Source organism: Acromyrmex echinatior, chromosome 9 (genome assembly GCF_024713525.1).
Source record: "Acromyrmex echinatior isolate Ae372 chromosome 9, ASM2471352v2, whole genome shotgun sequence".
Classification (NCBI taxonomy): Eukaryota; Metazoa; Arthropoda; class Insecta; order Hymenoptera; family Formicidae; genus Acromyrmex; species Acromyrmex echinatior.
Genome location: NC_141860.1, coordinates 8,141,105 through 8,156,152, shown reverse-complemented (window position 1 = coordinate 8,156,152; position 15,048 = coordinate 8,141,105). Strand labels below are relative to the sequence as shown.

The 15,048-nt window shown below is 27.9% G+C and overlaps 2 protein-coding genes and 2 long non-coding RNA genes across 13 annotated transcripts in view; 2 read left to right on the top strand and 2 right to left on the bottom strand.

Moving 5' to 3' along the window:
- The window catches only part of LOC147908567 (uncharacterized), a 186,552-nt gene extending 184,468 nt beyond the window's left edge, over positions 1-2,084 (bottom strand). For 3 of the 5 annotated variants that reach the window (XR_015546280.1, XR_015546282.1, XR_015546284.1), the window contains exon 1: positions 487-2,084. This is a non-coding gene — a long non-coding RNA (uncharacterized LOC147908567). The remainder of the gene's footprint in view (positions 1-486) is intronic. The other 2 variants (XR_015546281.1, XR_015546283.1) reach the window with 1 other exon arrangement.
- A 404-nt stretch (positions 2,085-2,488) lies between these two features.
- LOC147908566 (uncharacterized) lies at positions 2,489-8,958 on the top strand. The gene is made up of 9 exons (XM_087410048.1): positions 2,489-2,996; positions 3,118-3,237; positions 3,353-3,470; positions 3,614-3,881; positions 3,982-4,098; positions 4,754-4,844; positions 5,210-5,343; positions 5,542-5,674; positions 7,393-8,958. The coding sequence occupies exons 1-9, from the start codon at positions 2,853-2,855 to the stop codon at positions 7,447-7,449; spliced, it is 1,182 nt and encodes a 393-aa protein (XP_087266174.1). The 5' UTR covers positions 2,489-2,852; the 3' UTR covers positions 7,450-8,958.
- Positions 8,959-9,137: 179 nt separating this feature from the next.
- On the bottom strand, positions 9,138-9,970 carry LOC147908565 (uncharacterized). 2 transcript variants are annotated; one of them, XR_015546293.1, is made up of 3 exons: positions 9,881-9,970; positions 9,601-9,710; positions 9,138-9,399 (listed from the first exon to the last, which is right to left on the bottom strand). It is a non-coding gene; the product is annotated as an uncharacterized LOC147908565 (long non-coding RNA). The 2 variants fall into 2 exon arrangements; XR_015546292.1 differs by having other exon boundaries at positions 9,601-9,908.
- Positions 9,971-10,081: 111 nt separating this feature from the next.
- Positions 10,082-14,659, top strand: LOC147908564 (uncharacterized). Of its 5 annotated transcripts, none has more exons than XR_015546265.1 (9): positions 10,082-10,402; positions 10,531-10,650; positions 10,769-10,886; positions 11,024-11,291; positions 11,402-11,518; positions 11,584-11,674; positions 12,058-12,191; positions 12,368-13,511; positions 13,611-13,940. XR_015546265.1 is itself a non-coding variant. In XM_087409998.1 (9 exons), the coding sequence occupies exons 1-9, from the start codon at positions 10,259-10,261 to the stop codon at positions 14,266-14,268; spliced, it is 1,182 nt and encodes a 393-aa protein (XP_087266124.1). In that variant the 5' UTR covers positions 10,082-10,258; the 3' UTR covers positions 14,269-14,659. The 5 variants fall into 5 exon arrangements, 4 of the variants coding, with proteins under 4 accessions (XP_087266124.1, XP_087266128.1, XP_087266127.1 ...); XM_087409998.1 differs by lacking the exon at positions 13,611-13,940 and adding an exon at positions 14,212-14,659 and having other exon boundaries at positions 12,368-12,500; XM_087410002.1 differs by lacking the exon at positions 13,611-13,940 and adding an exon at positions 14,200-14,659 and having other exon boundaries at positions 12,368-12,500.
- The last annotated feature ends 389 nt before the right edge of the window (positions 14,660-15,048 follow it).

Below are 15,048 nucleotides of genomic sequence, written 5' to 3'. Positions count from 1 at the left end.
TCTTTTTATTTATAAGAATTCAATGTTAGTATCATCGAAGATATATTATTATAATATCATATATCATAATAAAAATTAAAAAAAGTTTAATTTGAAATCATATCAATTCTTCCGTTGATTTTATACGTACATTAATTTATTATACATATTTAGAAAGAGCAGATCTTGGAGAATTTTCTTACTGAATGAAAGAAATTCTAATTTTAATATAATACGAGGTAAAAAATGATTTTTTACTGTTTAGAATATTTATGACTCTAAAAAGCAGGTTTACTTAAAAATGTTGTCTTTTGGTATATTATTATTGTACTATTTACAATCAAATATAATTCGTTTAGTATTAAAATAAAAAGTGTATGAGTAAAATAATTATTTATATATGTTATATGTTGTACTATAAAAGGTCACACAAAAAATTCCTGGAATTAATTTGTAACACAAAATAATAATTAATTTTACAATACAGAAATAATTAATTTTACTTACATTTATATAAGATTTCTTTAAAAATAGTTCCCTTTTAAAGTTATAAAGTTTTCAGTCGACGGGGAGGATAAATTATCAAATTATCACTGATTTTCGCAATCAAGTTTTGTTCCTCGTAGAATGAAGATTTGTATCGAGTATAAATATTTTCATCTCAATCGGATTCTCTTACTCGCTCTTGGCTTATGATCATATTATCGATCATATCCCGTTCGAATTGGGATAATCGTGTATTTTCGAATTCAAATAAGTTATATCATTTCCTATGTTAATATATTCTATATTATATGCAGGATATTTAATTATATTATATATACATATATTTATTAAGAATGTATGGGTACCCGAATTTCACGATAAAATTTTTTATTCGAGACCCGATATCAATTCGGTACAATATTTTTCTGATCACTCCTAAATTTTTAAGTTTAGAAACGTTTCCATATGTATCATGTAATTAAATGCAAGAATTTATAAAGAAAAAAATCAATTTGTGAAAAATTGTTTTATACTAAATTGAACTGTAGAAAGTATAACTTTTTGACGATTTCTGATATCAATTTTTTAATCCCGTATTTACTTCGTATAGCCGCAATGTTAACAGCATCAGCAAACAATCGTCCGCTTGAGACTTCAGTTGCAGGAATAACGAGATAATGTCTAGTTACTGCTGCTAATATCAGGAATGATATATTTCCACAAATCAATTGTGTCGGTTCGTTTATATACTATAATCTCTGCAAAACTCTATGCCTTTATTTATTTATATGTGAAAAATGCAAATAAATTTGATTCTTTTACCTTTTTGGATCATACAGAGCTTCGTGAAAAAACTTCGTTAATTTATATTACAGTTCACATACATAAAAAATAAAAATAAAAAGAATCATTACAATAAATGTACACTACTAAAACTAAAAAAATGTTAATTTTAACTTACAGACGTATGGTATAATTTCTAAGTCATGAATAAAATGTTAAAATCAATTTAACTATCTGCATGTCTGAAAAGAGTCCACTATACGTCATTAAAATCAATATTTTAATTTTCAAAGTCAATTATGATTAGTCAATAGTGTACGCAATTTGGAAAATGTACCGTTACACCGTTGACATGTAATAAGTGATACATGGTGACAGTATCTAATAAATTCATTTCAATTCGAGATGATAAAATATTCCACATTAAACTGTCAACAGTTCCGATTTTTGATTTCGAAAGACGATCTTTGAACGATGGATACAATAAAATGGCAATATATAATGTTAATGTTTTACATTCCATAATAGGTTCAAAACAGATCTACAAAAAAAAATTGCATTCTACACACACACACACACACACACACACACACACACGCGCGCGCGCGGGCGTACACAGCATGCAAGCACGGCTCATATAGAAGTGGTGTTATAAATAATGTGTGCGTGCGTGCGTGCGTGCGTGCGTGCGTGCGTGCGTGCGTGCGTGCGTGCGTGCGTGCGTGCGTGCGTGCGTGCGTGCGTGCGTGCGTGCGTGCGTGCGTGCGTGCGTGCGTGCGTGCGTGCGTGCGTGCGTGTGTGTGTGTGTGTGTGTGTGTGCGCGCGCGTTATAATAATATATATTATTATATAATATATATATATATATATATACACACACAAATATATATATATATATATACATATATATATACATTATGTATATATACATATAAACATACATTTACTCTCTTCTGATATGAAGATAAACTCACTTTCAATGTGTTCCACAAACTATTAGAAATGTGAATTTAATTAATTTTTCCGATAAAGTATTATAAGAAACTTTTATTTAAAACATCATTGTGGATAATGATATACAAAAGATATGTAAAATATAAATAGTTCGAATATTAAACGTCACACACAAATAAAATATTAATAAGGTATAGATTTCAATACTTTTAGAATAAACAAATTTTGTTCAAACTTAAGATTAAATTTAATGATCAATATTATTTTAAAAAATCAAACGTACCTTGTGAGTGTACGCACTAGAATGAAACGCATATTACAATAAAAAGCGAGTGCGCCTGCGCGGCAATCTATTGAGTTTATCTATGCGAATGTTTTTCCATAGGATAAAAACATCTATTAAACTTCTATCAATGTAATTAAATCGATCGTTTAATCACTTTTTTCTTAGAAAACAGTGATGAATTCTAAGTACTTTAATCTCGTGATATTATTGTATTTCGCTTTGCATATTAAACAATTGAAGTTACAATTTACTAAAAGAGAAAAATTGTAACATTTTCAACCAACTGTTAGAATAATAGAATCGGAAAAAGAGAATATGCAATTTCTTATTTTTCACGCATAAATGTACTTCAGAGTTTACAAAGATGATTTGTCTTGAGACGAAACACTTCAAACTCAATAGATTTCTTTTGCTCGCGATTGGTTTATGGCCTCACCAGAGATCGAAACTTGCTCAAATTCAATTTATCGTACTTTTTACTATTTTAACAACTTTTATTGTATTTCAGGTGATAATATATCATTTTTCATAAGAAACAATAATTAACAGACTAAAATTCAAAACTTATTAATCACACTAAGGAATTATTCTTTTCATATGAAATTTTCAACAAAATTACTTATTTGCAGTTTACAACGTTTTTAACATCAAAATGCACTGTAGATCTCATTATCAATGTTCTGTCCTCCGCATTTTTCTTCATTTGGTACGCGATTAAATATCATTCGTTTTGGATTAACGCCAATACTGTAAGTCAAATATTTATTATACAATTTCTAGATAAATATGCGTGATAAATCTTCAAATATGACATTTTTAAAATATTTCATACGAAAACTGCATAAAATATTACTGATGTAATAGATGAGAATTTCCCTAGAACAACTTCAGCATGTTTGTAATGAAATAAAAAATAAAAATGAAATTGCTATCATAGAAAAGTATGGCCGTATAGGAAAACATCAAACGATAATACTTACGAGTAAGATAGTGCATATAAGCTTATCATTTTAATGAATTATTAATAAGAGTAAAAAATTTGTAAAGTTTAAATAAATTTTACTTAAATAAATTCTTGTTTCTTATACATATATGTATATCATTTACTTTCTAATTTAATGTTAGTTCTTGCCGCATGTTGCATATCTATTTATCTCTTTCTGCCAATGTGGCCTCGTATATCTGATGTAATTCTGGCTATAAACAATTCCCGATCACGCTCTGCAGCGATTCATATTGCAACAGAATACTTTGTTGATCAAGAAAAATTTTCCTATTTAATTCTTTTACATACAAACGCAGCTTTGTGCATAGGGGCAATTACAATGGTAGCAACAGGCACGATGCTAATAGCGTACCTCAAACATATTTGTGGAATGTTTAGCATTGCAAGGTAGAATTCAATACAATTATTTGTTTTAATAAGAGAAATCTATTCTCAATCAGATCTAGAAAAATTAATCACTTACAGAAAAAAATATGTATTCATATAGTTTCCGTATTAAGAAGGCAATGGCAATTAATAAGCAACAAGATGTTAATGAAGAAAAAATGGTTATAATTTATAAAGGAATAATCTGTGCGATAGACATTCATCGCAAAGCAACAGAGTCAGTATACTAGGTGTACAAGTATGAAATGCGGATTTTTTTAAAAAAAAAACATTAAATTCGGAAGAATGATAAAAAGTAGTTTATTCAAAGTATGCTCCAATGCTAGTTACACATTTTTCCCATCTTTCGGGTAATTTGGTAAGTGGATACCACGCCAGTAAAAATCATGTGAATCGACGATTTGTGAATCGTCTTCGTCAAACAATGCTTGCAATTCTACATCTTCGTACCTTTTTGACGGTTTTCCGTGTTCCTTGTCTGCAACATCGAGATCACCACTTTTCAAACGCCGAAACCATTGTTCACATCTTGCGATAGAGCATGTTAACCATAAGCTTCTCGAAGTAATCGGTATGATTCAGCAACATTTTTATTCAAATGAAAAAATTAATACTGTCCGCGAATGCTCTTTATTTGGCACAAATTTCGACATATTGAACACAGCAAAACAATACCATGCAAACATTTTTTCAATTTATCACTTATGCGCGTTTGAAACTTGTTGATGGCACAACAAAATGGCATATACGTCAAATCGTTATACTACACACTGCATTGGTGCAAATCTGTTGTCTCAAATCCGCACTTCATACTTGTACATTCTGCAATACTTGTATAACGTGTTATAATAATTTTTATTTTATTTTTGAAGGTTTTCTCAAGTCTTTATAAAGAGTTTTGAAAGATCTTTCTTCTGTTTAATAGCGGCTGGTATGATTTGCGTAAGCAGCACTCTTGTTCAAGTAAGTTTTATTTTGTTATTAAACGTATCTTTACATGAAAAATACAGATTTCATGATACTATCAGATTAAATAAAGAATCTGTAATTAAAACAGTATGCAAAATAATTTCCTTTAAAAATAAAATCATTAAAAAACTCATGATAATTGAACCTCTTTTTTTTCATAATAATAAGCTATATGCATTATTCGCATATGTATGTCACAAAAATAATACAGTTTTCTGATATGCACAACCAACGAACAAAATAATTTCTTACGTAATGTAAGCTGTATGATTTGTCCTAAGGAATTTCAGAAAAATTACAAAATTTTTTGCTTGCAAAAAAATAAAATACATATATAACATATGTTTTATATTATTTAGATCATATCATATAATACCACAGGGCAACTTGTACTACAACTTATATACTTAGTTGATCTCTACATTTACATGTTTTTATCTAATTATACAGCACAAGATATTACAGATCACAATGAATATGTATTTGCTACAGTGTAAGTAACATTTGCATCCTACGTTTATAGTCGAGTAATTGTTTTATAAATTCTTGTAACAAAAAGATGAGTTAACAAAAGTATTAAAAAATAATACTATTCCTTGAACGAACATATAATGAACTAAACAATTTATACAATAACAAATATTTTTATTTTTTCATATTAGTTTTACATTAATTTATCATTATTTTGTAGATACAATGTTGAATGGTATATGGCACCATTACAAATACAGAAAATGATGTTATTTTTATTGCAAAAGGGTACAAAAGCTTTTCGTTTAATTCTCGGTGGAATATTTATTGCATCTATGGAAAGTGCTGCTACGGTAAGAGATATATATACAAACCTTTTCTTATACGCGAATAATAACATTTAATCAAAAATAATAACATTCACAGTCATTCAATATTTTGACTACTTTAGAATTATTTAGGTAATCAACTAAGATAGCTCTATTAAAATAAATTGAAAATGATATTTAAATTAAGTTAAAAAAATAGAATAAAGAACAGTGAAAACTACTAAATTGATACTATATATTCATTTGGTGTGTTGCACTCTAGAATATTATACAATAAATAAATTTTCGTTACTTGAAAATATATTGATGGATTAATCCGAAAAAATGAATAATTTAAATAAGTAGGGGAGAATCGCCTATATCACTTCCCTTAAGGTTTAAACAAAATTGTGACAAAAGCACCGAAGGGATCACAACATTTATGTAATTACATTAAACTTCGATTCATTGAACATAAAACGATACTTTTACGAAAATAAGCATTAAATTTTAGTTCATAAATTTCAATCATAAATTAAAACAAATATAATTTCGATATGATTTGGAGACCGGATCATAAAATTGTACCATAGGGTTTCTAAATCATATCGCGCGCCCGAGGACGGAAGAAGAGAATGGACGGAACCCTCCGCAATCGTTAATACATATATGTGTGAAAGATTTCTGCTTTCCTCCCCCTCGTAAAGGCAAAGTGAAAATTTTTAAAATTAAATCTCGTTTTGCGTGCAAACTTAGAAACCTATGTAGAACTGCACTTCATGTGGAAAGTTGTAAATCCCAGAACAATGAGAGAGAAATTTTAATATTAATAAACAAACGTTAATATATCGCTGTAAGAGTCAGAAAACCGTACATGCACATGTAGTGTAGAGCATGTTGAACATGAAGATGTACTCCGCAGCTGTGACAGATTTCTTAACTTCGATATAGTCGTTAACTTTAACACTATCTCATTTCGCAAGGCAGTCCCGCACTTTTTTCTGTCAGATTCTTTTATTTTATGCAAAAACGCGTCAAATGTGCTAATTCCATCGAAATCGGAAATACGGTAATGATAATTCTCCTGGATGATTACCAATATCAGTTTATATATTAAAACATTATTCTTCTCAGTCCTTATATTCTTCAGAGTCTTTTTGCGTTATAGGTCTTTTAATTCGTCACGACCGATGCTAATCAAACGTAATCTCACAATGCGTACGAGCCGCGAGGAGATAATGAGAGCTCGCGTCGCTTGTGAAAACCGTACCGGTAGAATCTAAAGACCAGTGACAAGAAAGGTTTACACAACTCACTCTATTTTTACAAATCTGCAATAGCAAAACTAACAAATATTTTGCTAATTTTATGAGATACTTGAAAAGAATTTAAATATCAATTATCACCTATAGTATGTACACTAAGATTCATTTACTACCTTGTACTGATAGCACTTTAAGCAAAAATTGTAAAGACTTAAATCAGACACCAAACAAAATCAGTTTTGAATGTCATTTGTAAACAGACAGCTCAAAGACATAATAAAAATGGCAGTTCTTAAGCCATGTTACTAGCGTTACATCATTACTCTTCTAAAAAAAAAATATTTAAACGTTTAGAAAATACGATAGAGATACAATTTAACCAATGATACGGCTTATCCAACTTCACCCTATATTGTCAATCCATTATTGAAATATTCTCCACACAGCTTCAATATAGTTTCTTACAGATTGAAACAAAAGAAGTTATTTTCATTACAGTTGATGGGTACTTCAATATCATACTTCACTGTACTTTATTCTACAAGTACGAAGTAATAATTGCAAAATAAGACAGGCATGTATAAAAGTAAAAAAGATATGAGAAAGTAAGAGAGGGAGAAACGAAAAAGAAGAAAAATGTAAACTAATTTGACCAAAATCGTTTAGCCCGCAATTTTAGGTGTCGTTTCCTGTAAGTAAAGTTTCAATTCGAAAAAAAGGTAAAAATTGTTATTTAAACAAAAAATCGTATATATTATAAAGTTGTTATATTAAAAAATACAGAATTTAAAATTGATATTATTTTAATAAGTCACAACACTAAAATGTATGTGTTAGGAAGGGTCGCGCACCTGCGAAGTCTATTATCGCACGATTCTCTTGAATAAAATATGTATTTCTGTATGGAAAATAAATATCTGTTGCATTATTACTAATCAAATCGATCGCTTAACCATACACCTTTTCCAGAAAAGTGAATTACCATCATATGTCTTTTTTATGCAACAATAATATTTCCTTCTACATTTCATTTAAATTAAAATAGACAAAAAGCTTAAAATTTACATAAAAAAATATGTCACTGTATACCAAGCACGGTAATATTTTTAACTATAATTAAATAATACAATGATTCGCATAATAAACAAAATATTTAGTTCCAATTTATAGCGAACTGAATAATGCAAATGTATCAGAAAAAAACCATAGATTTTTCATACTACTGTAATCCTTTTATTTATAACAATTCAATATTAGTACCATAGAAGATATATTATAATATATATATTAAAATAAAAATTTAAAAAAAGTTTAATTTGAAATCATATCAATTCTTCCGTTGATTTCATACTTACATTAATTTATTGTACATATTTAGAAAAAGCAGATAATCTTCAAGAATTTTCTCACTAAATGAAAGCAACACTAATTTTAATAAAATACGAGGTAAAAAATTATTTTTTACTCTTTAGAATATTTATGACTCTAAAAACCAGGTTTATTTAAAATGTTTTCTTTTTGAGAATTATTATTGTACTATTTACAATCAAATATAACTCGTTTAGTATTAAAATAAAAATTGTATGAGTAAAATAATTATTTATATATGTTACATATTGCACTACAAAAGGTCACACAAAAAGTTCCTGGAATTAATTTGTAACGCAAAATAATAATTAATTTTATAATACAGAAATAATTAATTTTGCATACATTTATATAAGATTTCTTTTATAGTAGTTCCCTTTTAAAGTTATAAAGTATTCAGTCGAAGGGGAGGATAAATTATTAAATTATCACTGATTTTCGCAATCAAGTTTCTTTCCTCGTAGAATGAAGATTCGTATCGAGTCTAAATATTTTCTTAGATATCTTCTGCAAAGACTAGGAAATTAATGTTTTATATGTAAAGAATGCAAATAAATTTGTTTCTTTTTCCTCTTTGGATCATCCAGAGCCTCGTGAATAAACATCGCTAACTTATATTCCGGTCCACTTATATAAAAAATAACATCGCTAACTTATATTCCGGTCCACTTATATAAAAAATAAAAATAAAAAGAATCATTTCAATAAATGTACATTATTAAAAGCAAAATGTTTAAGTTAAAATTAACATTTAAGTTAAAATTAACAAAAAATGTATGGTGGAAATTCTAAGCATGCAAAAGTATTAAAATTAATTTAACTTTCTGCATGTCTGAAAAGTCCATGATACGTCATTAAAATCAACATTTTAGATTTAATAGTTTAATCATGTTTATTAAATAATGTGCCCAATTTGGAAAATATACTGTTACACCGTGTTGATATGTAATAACTAATATGTGGTATATACCGACACTATCTAATCAATTTAACTCATTTTCAAATGATAAAATATTCCACTTTAAACTGTTAACAGTTCCGATCTTTGATTTCTATCGAAAGTCGATCTTTGGACCATGGGTACAGTAACCTGGCATTCCTCAATGTTTTGTATTCCATAATAGATTCAAAACAGATCTAGAAAAGGAATATTGCATTCTATATACACACGAACGAATGTACGAATATAAAAGTGGTGTAATAAATAATTTATAATAATATATACATATATATATATATAATGCACATATATATTAATATGTATATATAAATAATATATATGTACATACATTATATATATGTATATATATATATATATATACATATATATATACATACGAAAACATTTTCTCTTTTCCAGTTTGTTACGAAGATAAACTCACTTTCAATGTGAATTTAATTAATTATTTCGGATAGAGTATTATCTGGAACTTTTATTTATAACATCACTGTGAATGATGTTATAAAATGTTATATATAAAACATAAATAGCTTCAATATAAAAGATAACATAAAATATTAATAAGGCGTAGATTTCAATACATTAAGAATAAACAAATTTTATTGAGACTTAAGATTAAATTTAATGACCAACACTACCTTAAAAGATCAAACGTACCTTGTGAGTGTACGCACTAGAATGAAACGCATATTACAGTACAAAGCGATGAGTGCGCCTGCGTGGCAATCTATTGAGTTTATCTATGCGAATGTTTTTCCATGGGATATAAACATTTGTTAAATTTCTTTCAATGTAATTAAATCGATCGTTTAATCATGTTTTTCTTATAAAACGGTGATGAATTCTAAGTACATTAATCTCGTGACATTATTGCAATTCGCTTTGCTTGCTGGCATATTAAGCAATTGAAGATACAATTTACTAAATGAGAAAAACTGAAATATTTTCAACCAACTGTTAGTTTAATAGAATCGGAAAAAGGGAATAGACAATTTCTTATTTTTCACAGTTAAATGTACTTCAGAGTTTACAAAGATGATTTGTCTTGAGACGAAACACTTCAGGCTCAATAGATTTCTTTTGCTCGCGATTGGTTTATGGCCTCACCAGAGATCGAAACTTGCTCAAACTCAATTTATCGTACTTTTTAGCATTTTAACAACTTTTATCGTATTTCAGGTGATAATAAGCGATTTTTCACACAAAACAATAATTAACAGAATAGAATTTGAAATTTATAAATCACACTAAGGAATTATTCATTTAATATGAAATTTTCAACAGAATCAGTAAAATCTTATTTACAGTTTACAACGTTCATAACTTCAAAATGCACTACACATCTTGTTACGAATGTTCTGTCTTCCGCATTTTTCTCTATTTGCTATGCGATTAAATATCATTCGTTTTGGATTAACGCCAATACTGCAAGTCAAATATTCATTACATAGTTTCCAGACAAATATTCGTGATAAATAAATCTTGAAATATGACATTTTTAAATATTTTATATGAAAACTGCATACAATATTATTGACGAAATAGATGAGAGTTTCCCTAGAACAACTTCAGCATGTTTGTAATGAAATAAAAAATAAAAATGAAATTGCTATCATAGAAAAGTATGGCCGTATAGGAAAACATCAAACGAGAATAATTACCAGTAAGATAATATATATATGCTTACATTTTAATGAATTAGTAATAACAGTAAAAAATTTATAAAGCTTAAATAAATTTTACTTAAATAAATTCTTGTTTATACATATGTATATCATTCACTTTCTAATTTATTGATAGTATTCGCCGCATGTGGTTTACCTATTTTTCTCTTCCTGCCATTCTGGCCTCGTATATTTGATGTAATTCTGGCTATAAACAATTCCCGATCACGCTCTGCAGCGATTTATACTCTAACAGAATATTTTGTTGATCAAGAAAACTTTTCCTACTTAATTCTTTTGCATACAAACGCAGCCTCGTGTATAGGAGCAACTGCAATGGTAGCAACAGGCACGATGCTGATAGCGTACCTCAAACATATTTGTGGAATGTTTAGTATTGCAAGGTAGAATTCAATATAATCATTTGTTTTATAAGTGAAATCTATTTTTTGTTTATCGTCAATTAAATCTAAAAAAATTAAGGACTTACAGAAAAATATATGTATTCATATAGTTTCCGTATTAAGAAGGCAATGACAATTAATATGCAACAAGAAGTTACTGAAGAAAAAATGGTTATAATTTATAAAGGAATTATCTGTGCGATAGACATTCATCGCAAAGCTACAGAGTCAGTACACATTCTGTAATATCTGTCTGTAACGTGCTCAACTAATTTTTGTTTTATTTCTGAAGGTATTCTCAAGTTTTTATAAGGAGTTTTGAAAGATCTTTCTTCTGTTTAATAGCGGCTGGTATGGTTTGCGTAACTAGCAGTCTTGTTCAAGTAAGTTTTATTTTATGTTATATTTTATGTTAAACGTATCATTCCATGAAAGTTACAGTTTTTATAATATTAAATTTAAATAAAGAATCTTAAATTAGAGCAGTATGGAAAAATAATTTTCTTTAAAAATAAAATCATTCAAGAAATCATCATTATTCTTCGTTTAACTTTTTTTTATAATCATAAACTATATATCTACCCATTATTCGCATACGTATGTTATAAAAATGATACAGTTTCCTAATATGCGAAATCCATACAGAAAATAATTTATTATTTTGTAATGCAAGCAGTATAATTTTTCCTAAGGAATTACAGAAAAATTATAAAATTTCTTGTAAAAAACTAAAATACATATATAACATATGTATCATATTTTTTAGATCATATCATATAATAGTACAGAGCAACTTGTATTAGGACTTAGAAACATAAGTATCCTCTATGTATACATGTTTTTGTCTAATTATATCGCACAAGATATTACAGATCACAATGAATACGTATTTGCTACAGTGTAAGAGACATTTGTATCGTACATTAATACTTATGTGATTGTTTTATAATTTCTTGTAATAAAAAGCTGAGTTAACAAAAATAATACTATTCTTGAACAAATATAATATAACAATTTATATTATAAAAAATATATTTATTTTTTTATGTTTTAATTAATTTATCATTGATTTGTAGATATGATGTTGAATGGTATGTGGCTCCGTTACACATACAGAAAATGATGTTATTTCTACTGCAAAAAGGTACAAAGGCTTTTCGTTTGATTCTCGGTGGAATATTCGTTGCGTCGATGGAAAGTGCTGCTACGGTAAGAGATATATATACAAACTTTTTCTTCTTCGCGAATATTAATATTTAATCAAAAATAATAACATTCACAGTCATTTAATATTCTGACTATTTTAAAATTATTTAGATAATCGACTAAGGTAGCTCTATTAAAATAAGTTGAAAATGAAATTTAAATTAGTTGAGCTAAAAAAATAGAATAAAGAACAGCGAAAACTGTTAAAATGATACTATATATTCATTTGGTGTGTTGCGCTCTAAAATATTATACAATAAATCAACTTTCGTTATTTGAAAATATATTGATGGATTAATCTGAAAAAATGAATAATTTATATAAGTAGCGGGAAGTCGCTTATATCACATCCCTTAAGGTTTAAACAAAATTGTAACAAAAGCACCAAAGGGAGCAGAACATTTGTGTAACTACATTAAACTTTGTTTCAATGAAAATAAAACGATACTTTTACGAAAATAAGCATTAAATATTTGTTTGAATCATAAATTAAAAAAAAATAATTTCGATATGATTTGGAGATCGGATCATTAAATTGTACCAATAGGTTTCTAAATGATATCGCGCGCCCGAGGAAGAAGAGAATGGACGGAACCCTCCGCAATCGTTAATACATATATATATATACGAAAGATTTCTGCTTTCTTCCTCCTCGTAAAGGCAAAGCGAATTTTTTTTAAATTAAATCTCGCTTTGCGTGCAAACTTAGAAACCTATGTAGAACTGCGCTTCATGTAAAAAGTTGTAAACCCCTGAACAATGAAAAAGAAATTTTAATATTAATAAACAAACGTTAATATATCGCTGTAAGAGTCAGAAAACCATATGTACATGTAGTGTAGAGCATGTTGAACATGAAGATGTACTCTGCAGCTGTGACAGATTTCATGACTTCGATATAGTCGTAAACATTAACACTTAATATCTCGCAAGGCAGCACTTTTTTCTGTGAGATTCTTTTATTTTATGCAAAAACACGTCAAATGTGCTAATTTCATCGAAATCGGAAATGCGGTAATGATAATTCTCCTGGATGATTACCAATATCAGTTTATATATTAAAATCTTATTCTTCTCAGTCCTTATATTCTTCAGAGTCTTTTTGCGTTACAGGTCTTTTAATTCTTCACGACCGATGCTAATCAAACGTAACCTCACAATGCGTACGAGTTGCGAGGAGATAATGAGAGCTCGCGTCGCTTGTGAAAATCGTACCGGTACAATATAAAGACCAGTGACAAGAACGATTTATCCAACTCACTTTATTTTTACAAATTTGCAATAGCAACAAAGCTAACAAATATATTGCTAATTTTATGAAATACTAGAAAAGGATTTAAATATCAATTATCACCTATAGTACACTAACATTCATTTACCACCTTATACTGATAGCACTTTAAACAAAAATTAAAGACTTAAATCAGACACCAAACAAAAAAATCAGTTTTGAATGTCACTTGTAAACAGACAGCTCAAAGACATAACAAAAATGAGAGTTCTCAAGCCACGTTAACAGCGTTACATAATTACTCTTAAAAAAAAATGTTTCGTTTAGAAAATACGATAGAGATATTATACAATTTAACCAATGATACGGTTTATCCAACTCCACCCTATATTGTCAATCCATTATTTTAATATTCTCCACACAGCTTCAATATAGTTTCTTACAGATTGAAACAAAAGAAGTTAATTACAGTTTTAATTACAGTTGATGGGTACTTCAATATCTTACTTCACTGTACTCTATTCTACAAGTACGAAGTAATAATTGCAAAATAATTAAGACAGGTATGTATAAAAGTAAAAAAGATATGAGAAAATAAGAGATGGAGAAACGAAAAAGAAGAAAAATGTAAACTAATTTGACCAAAATTGTCGACCAGCCCGCGATTTTAGGTGTCGTTTCCTGTAAGTAAAGTTTCAATTCGAAAAAAAGGTAAAAATTGTTATTTAAACAAAAAATAAATATTATAAAGTTGTTATATTAAAAAATACAGAATTTAAAATTGATATCATTTTAATAAGTCACAACACTGAAATGTATGTGTTAGGAAGGGTCGCGCACCTGCGAAGTCTATTATCGCACGATTCCCTTGAATAAAATATGTATTTCTGTATGGAAAATAAATATCCGTTGCATTAATACTATAATCAAATCGATCGCTTAACCATACACATTTTCCAGAAAAGTGAATTACCATCATATGTCTTTTTTATGCGACAATAATATTTCCTTCTGCATTTCATTTAAATTAAAATAGACAAAAGCTTAAAATTTACATAAAAAAATATGTCACTGTATACCAAGCACGGTAACATTTTTAACTATAATTAAATAATACAATGATTCGCATAATAAACAAAATATTTAGTTCCAATTTATAGCGATTTGAATAATGCAAATGTATCAGAAAAAACCATAGATTTTTCATAATACTGTAGTCGTTTTATTTATAACAATTCAATAATAGTACTATAGAAGATATATTATAATAAATATATTAAAATAAAAATTTAAAAAAAGTTTAATTTGAAATCATATCAA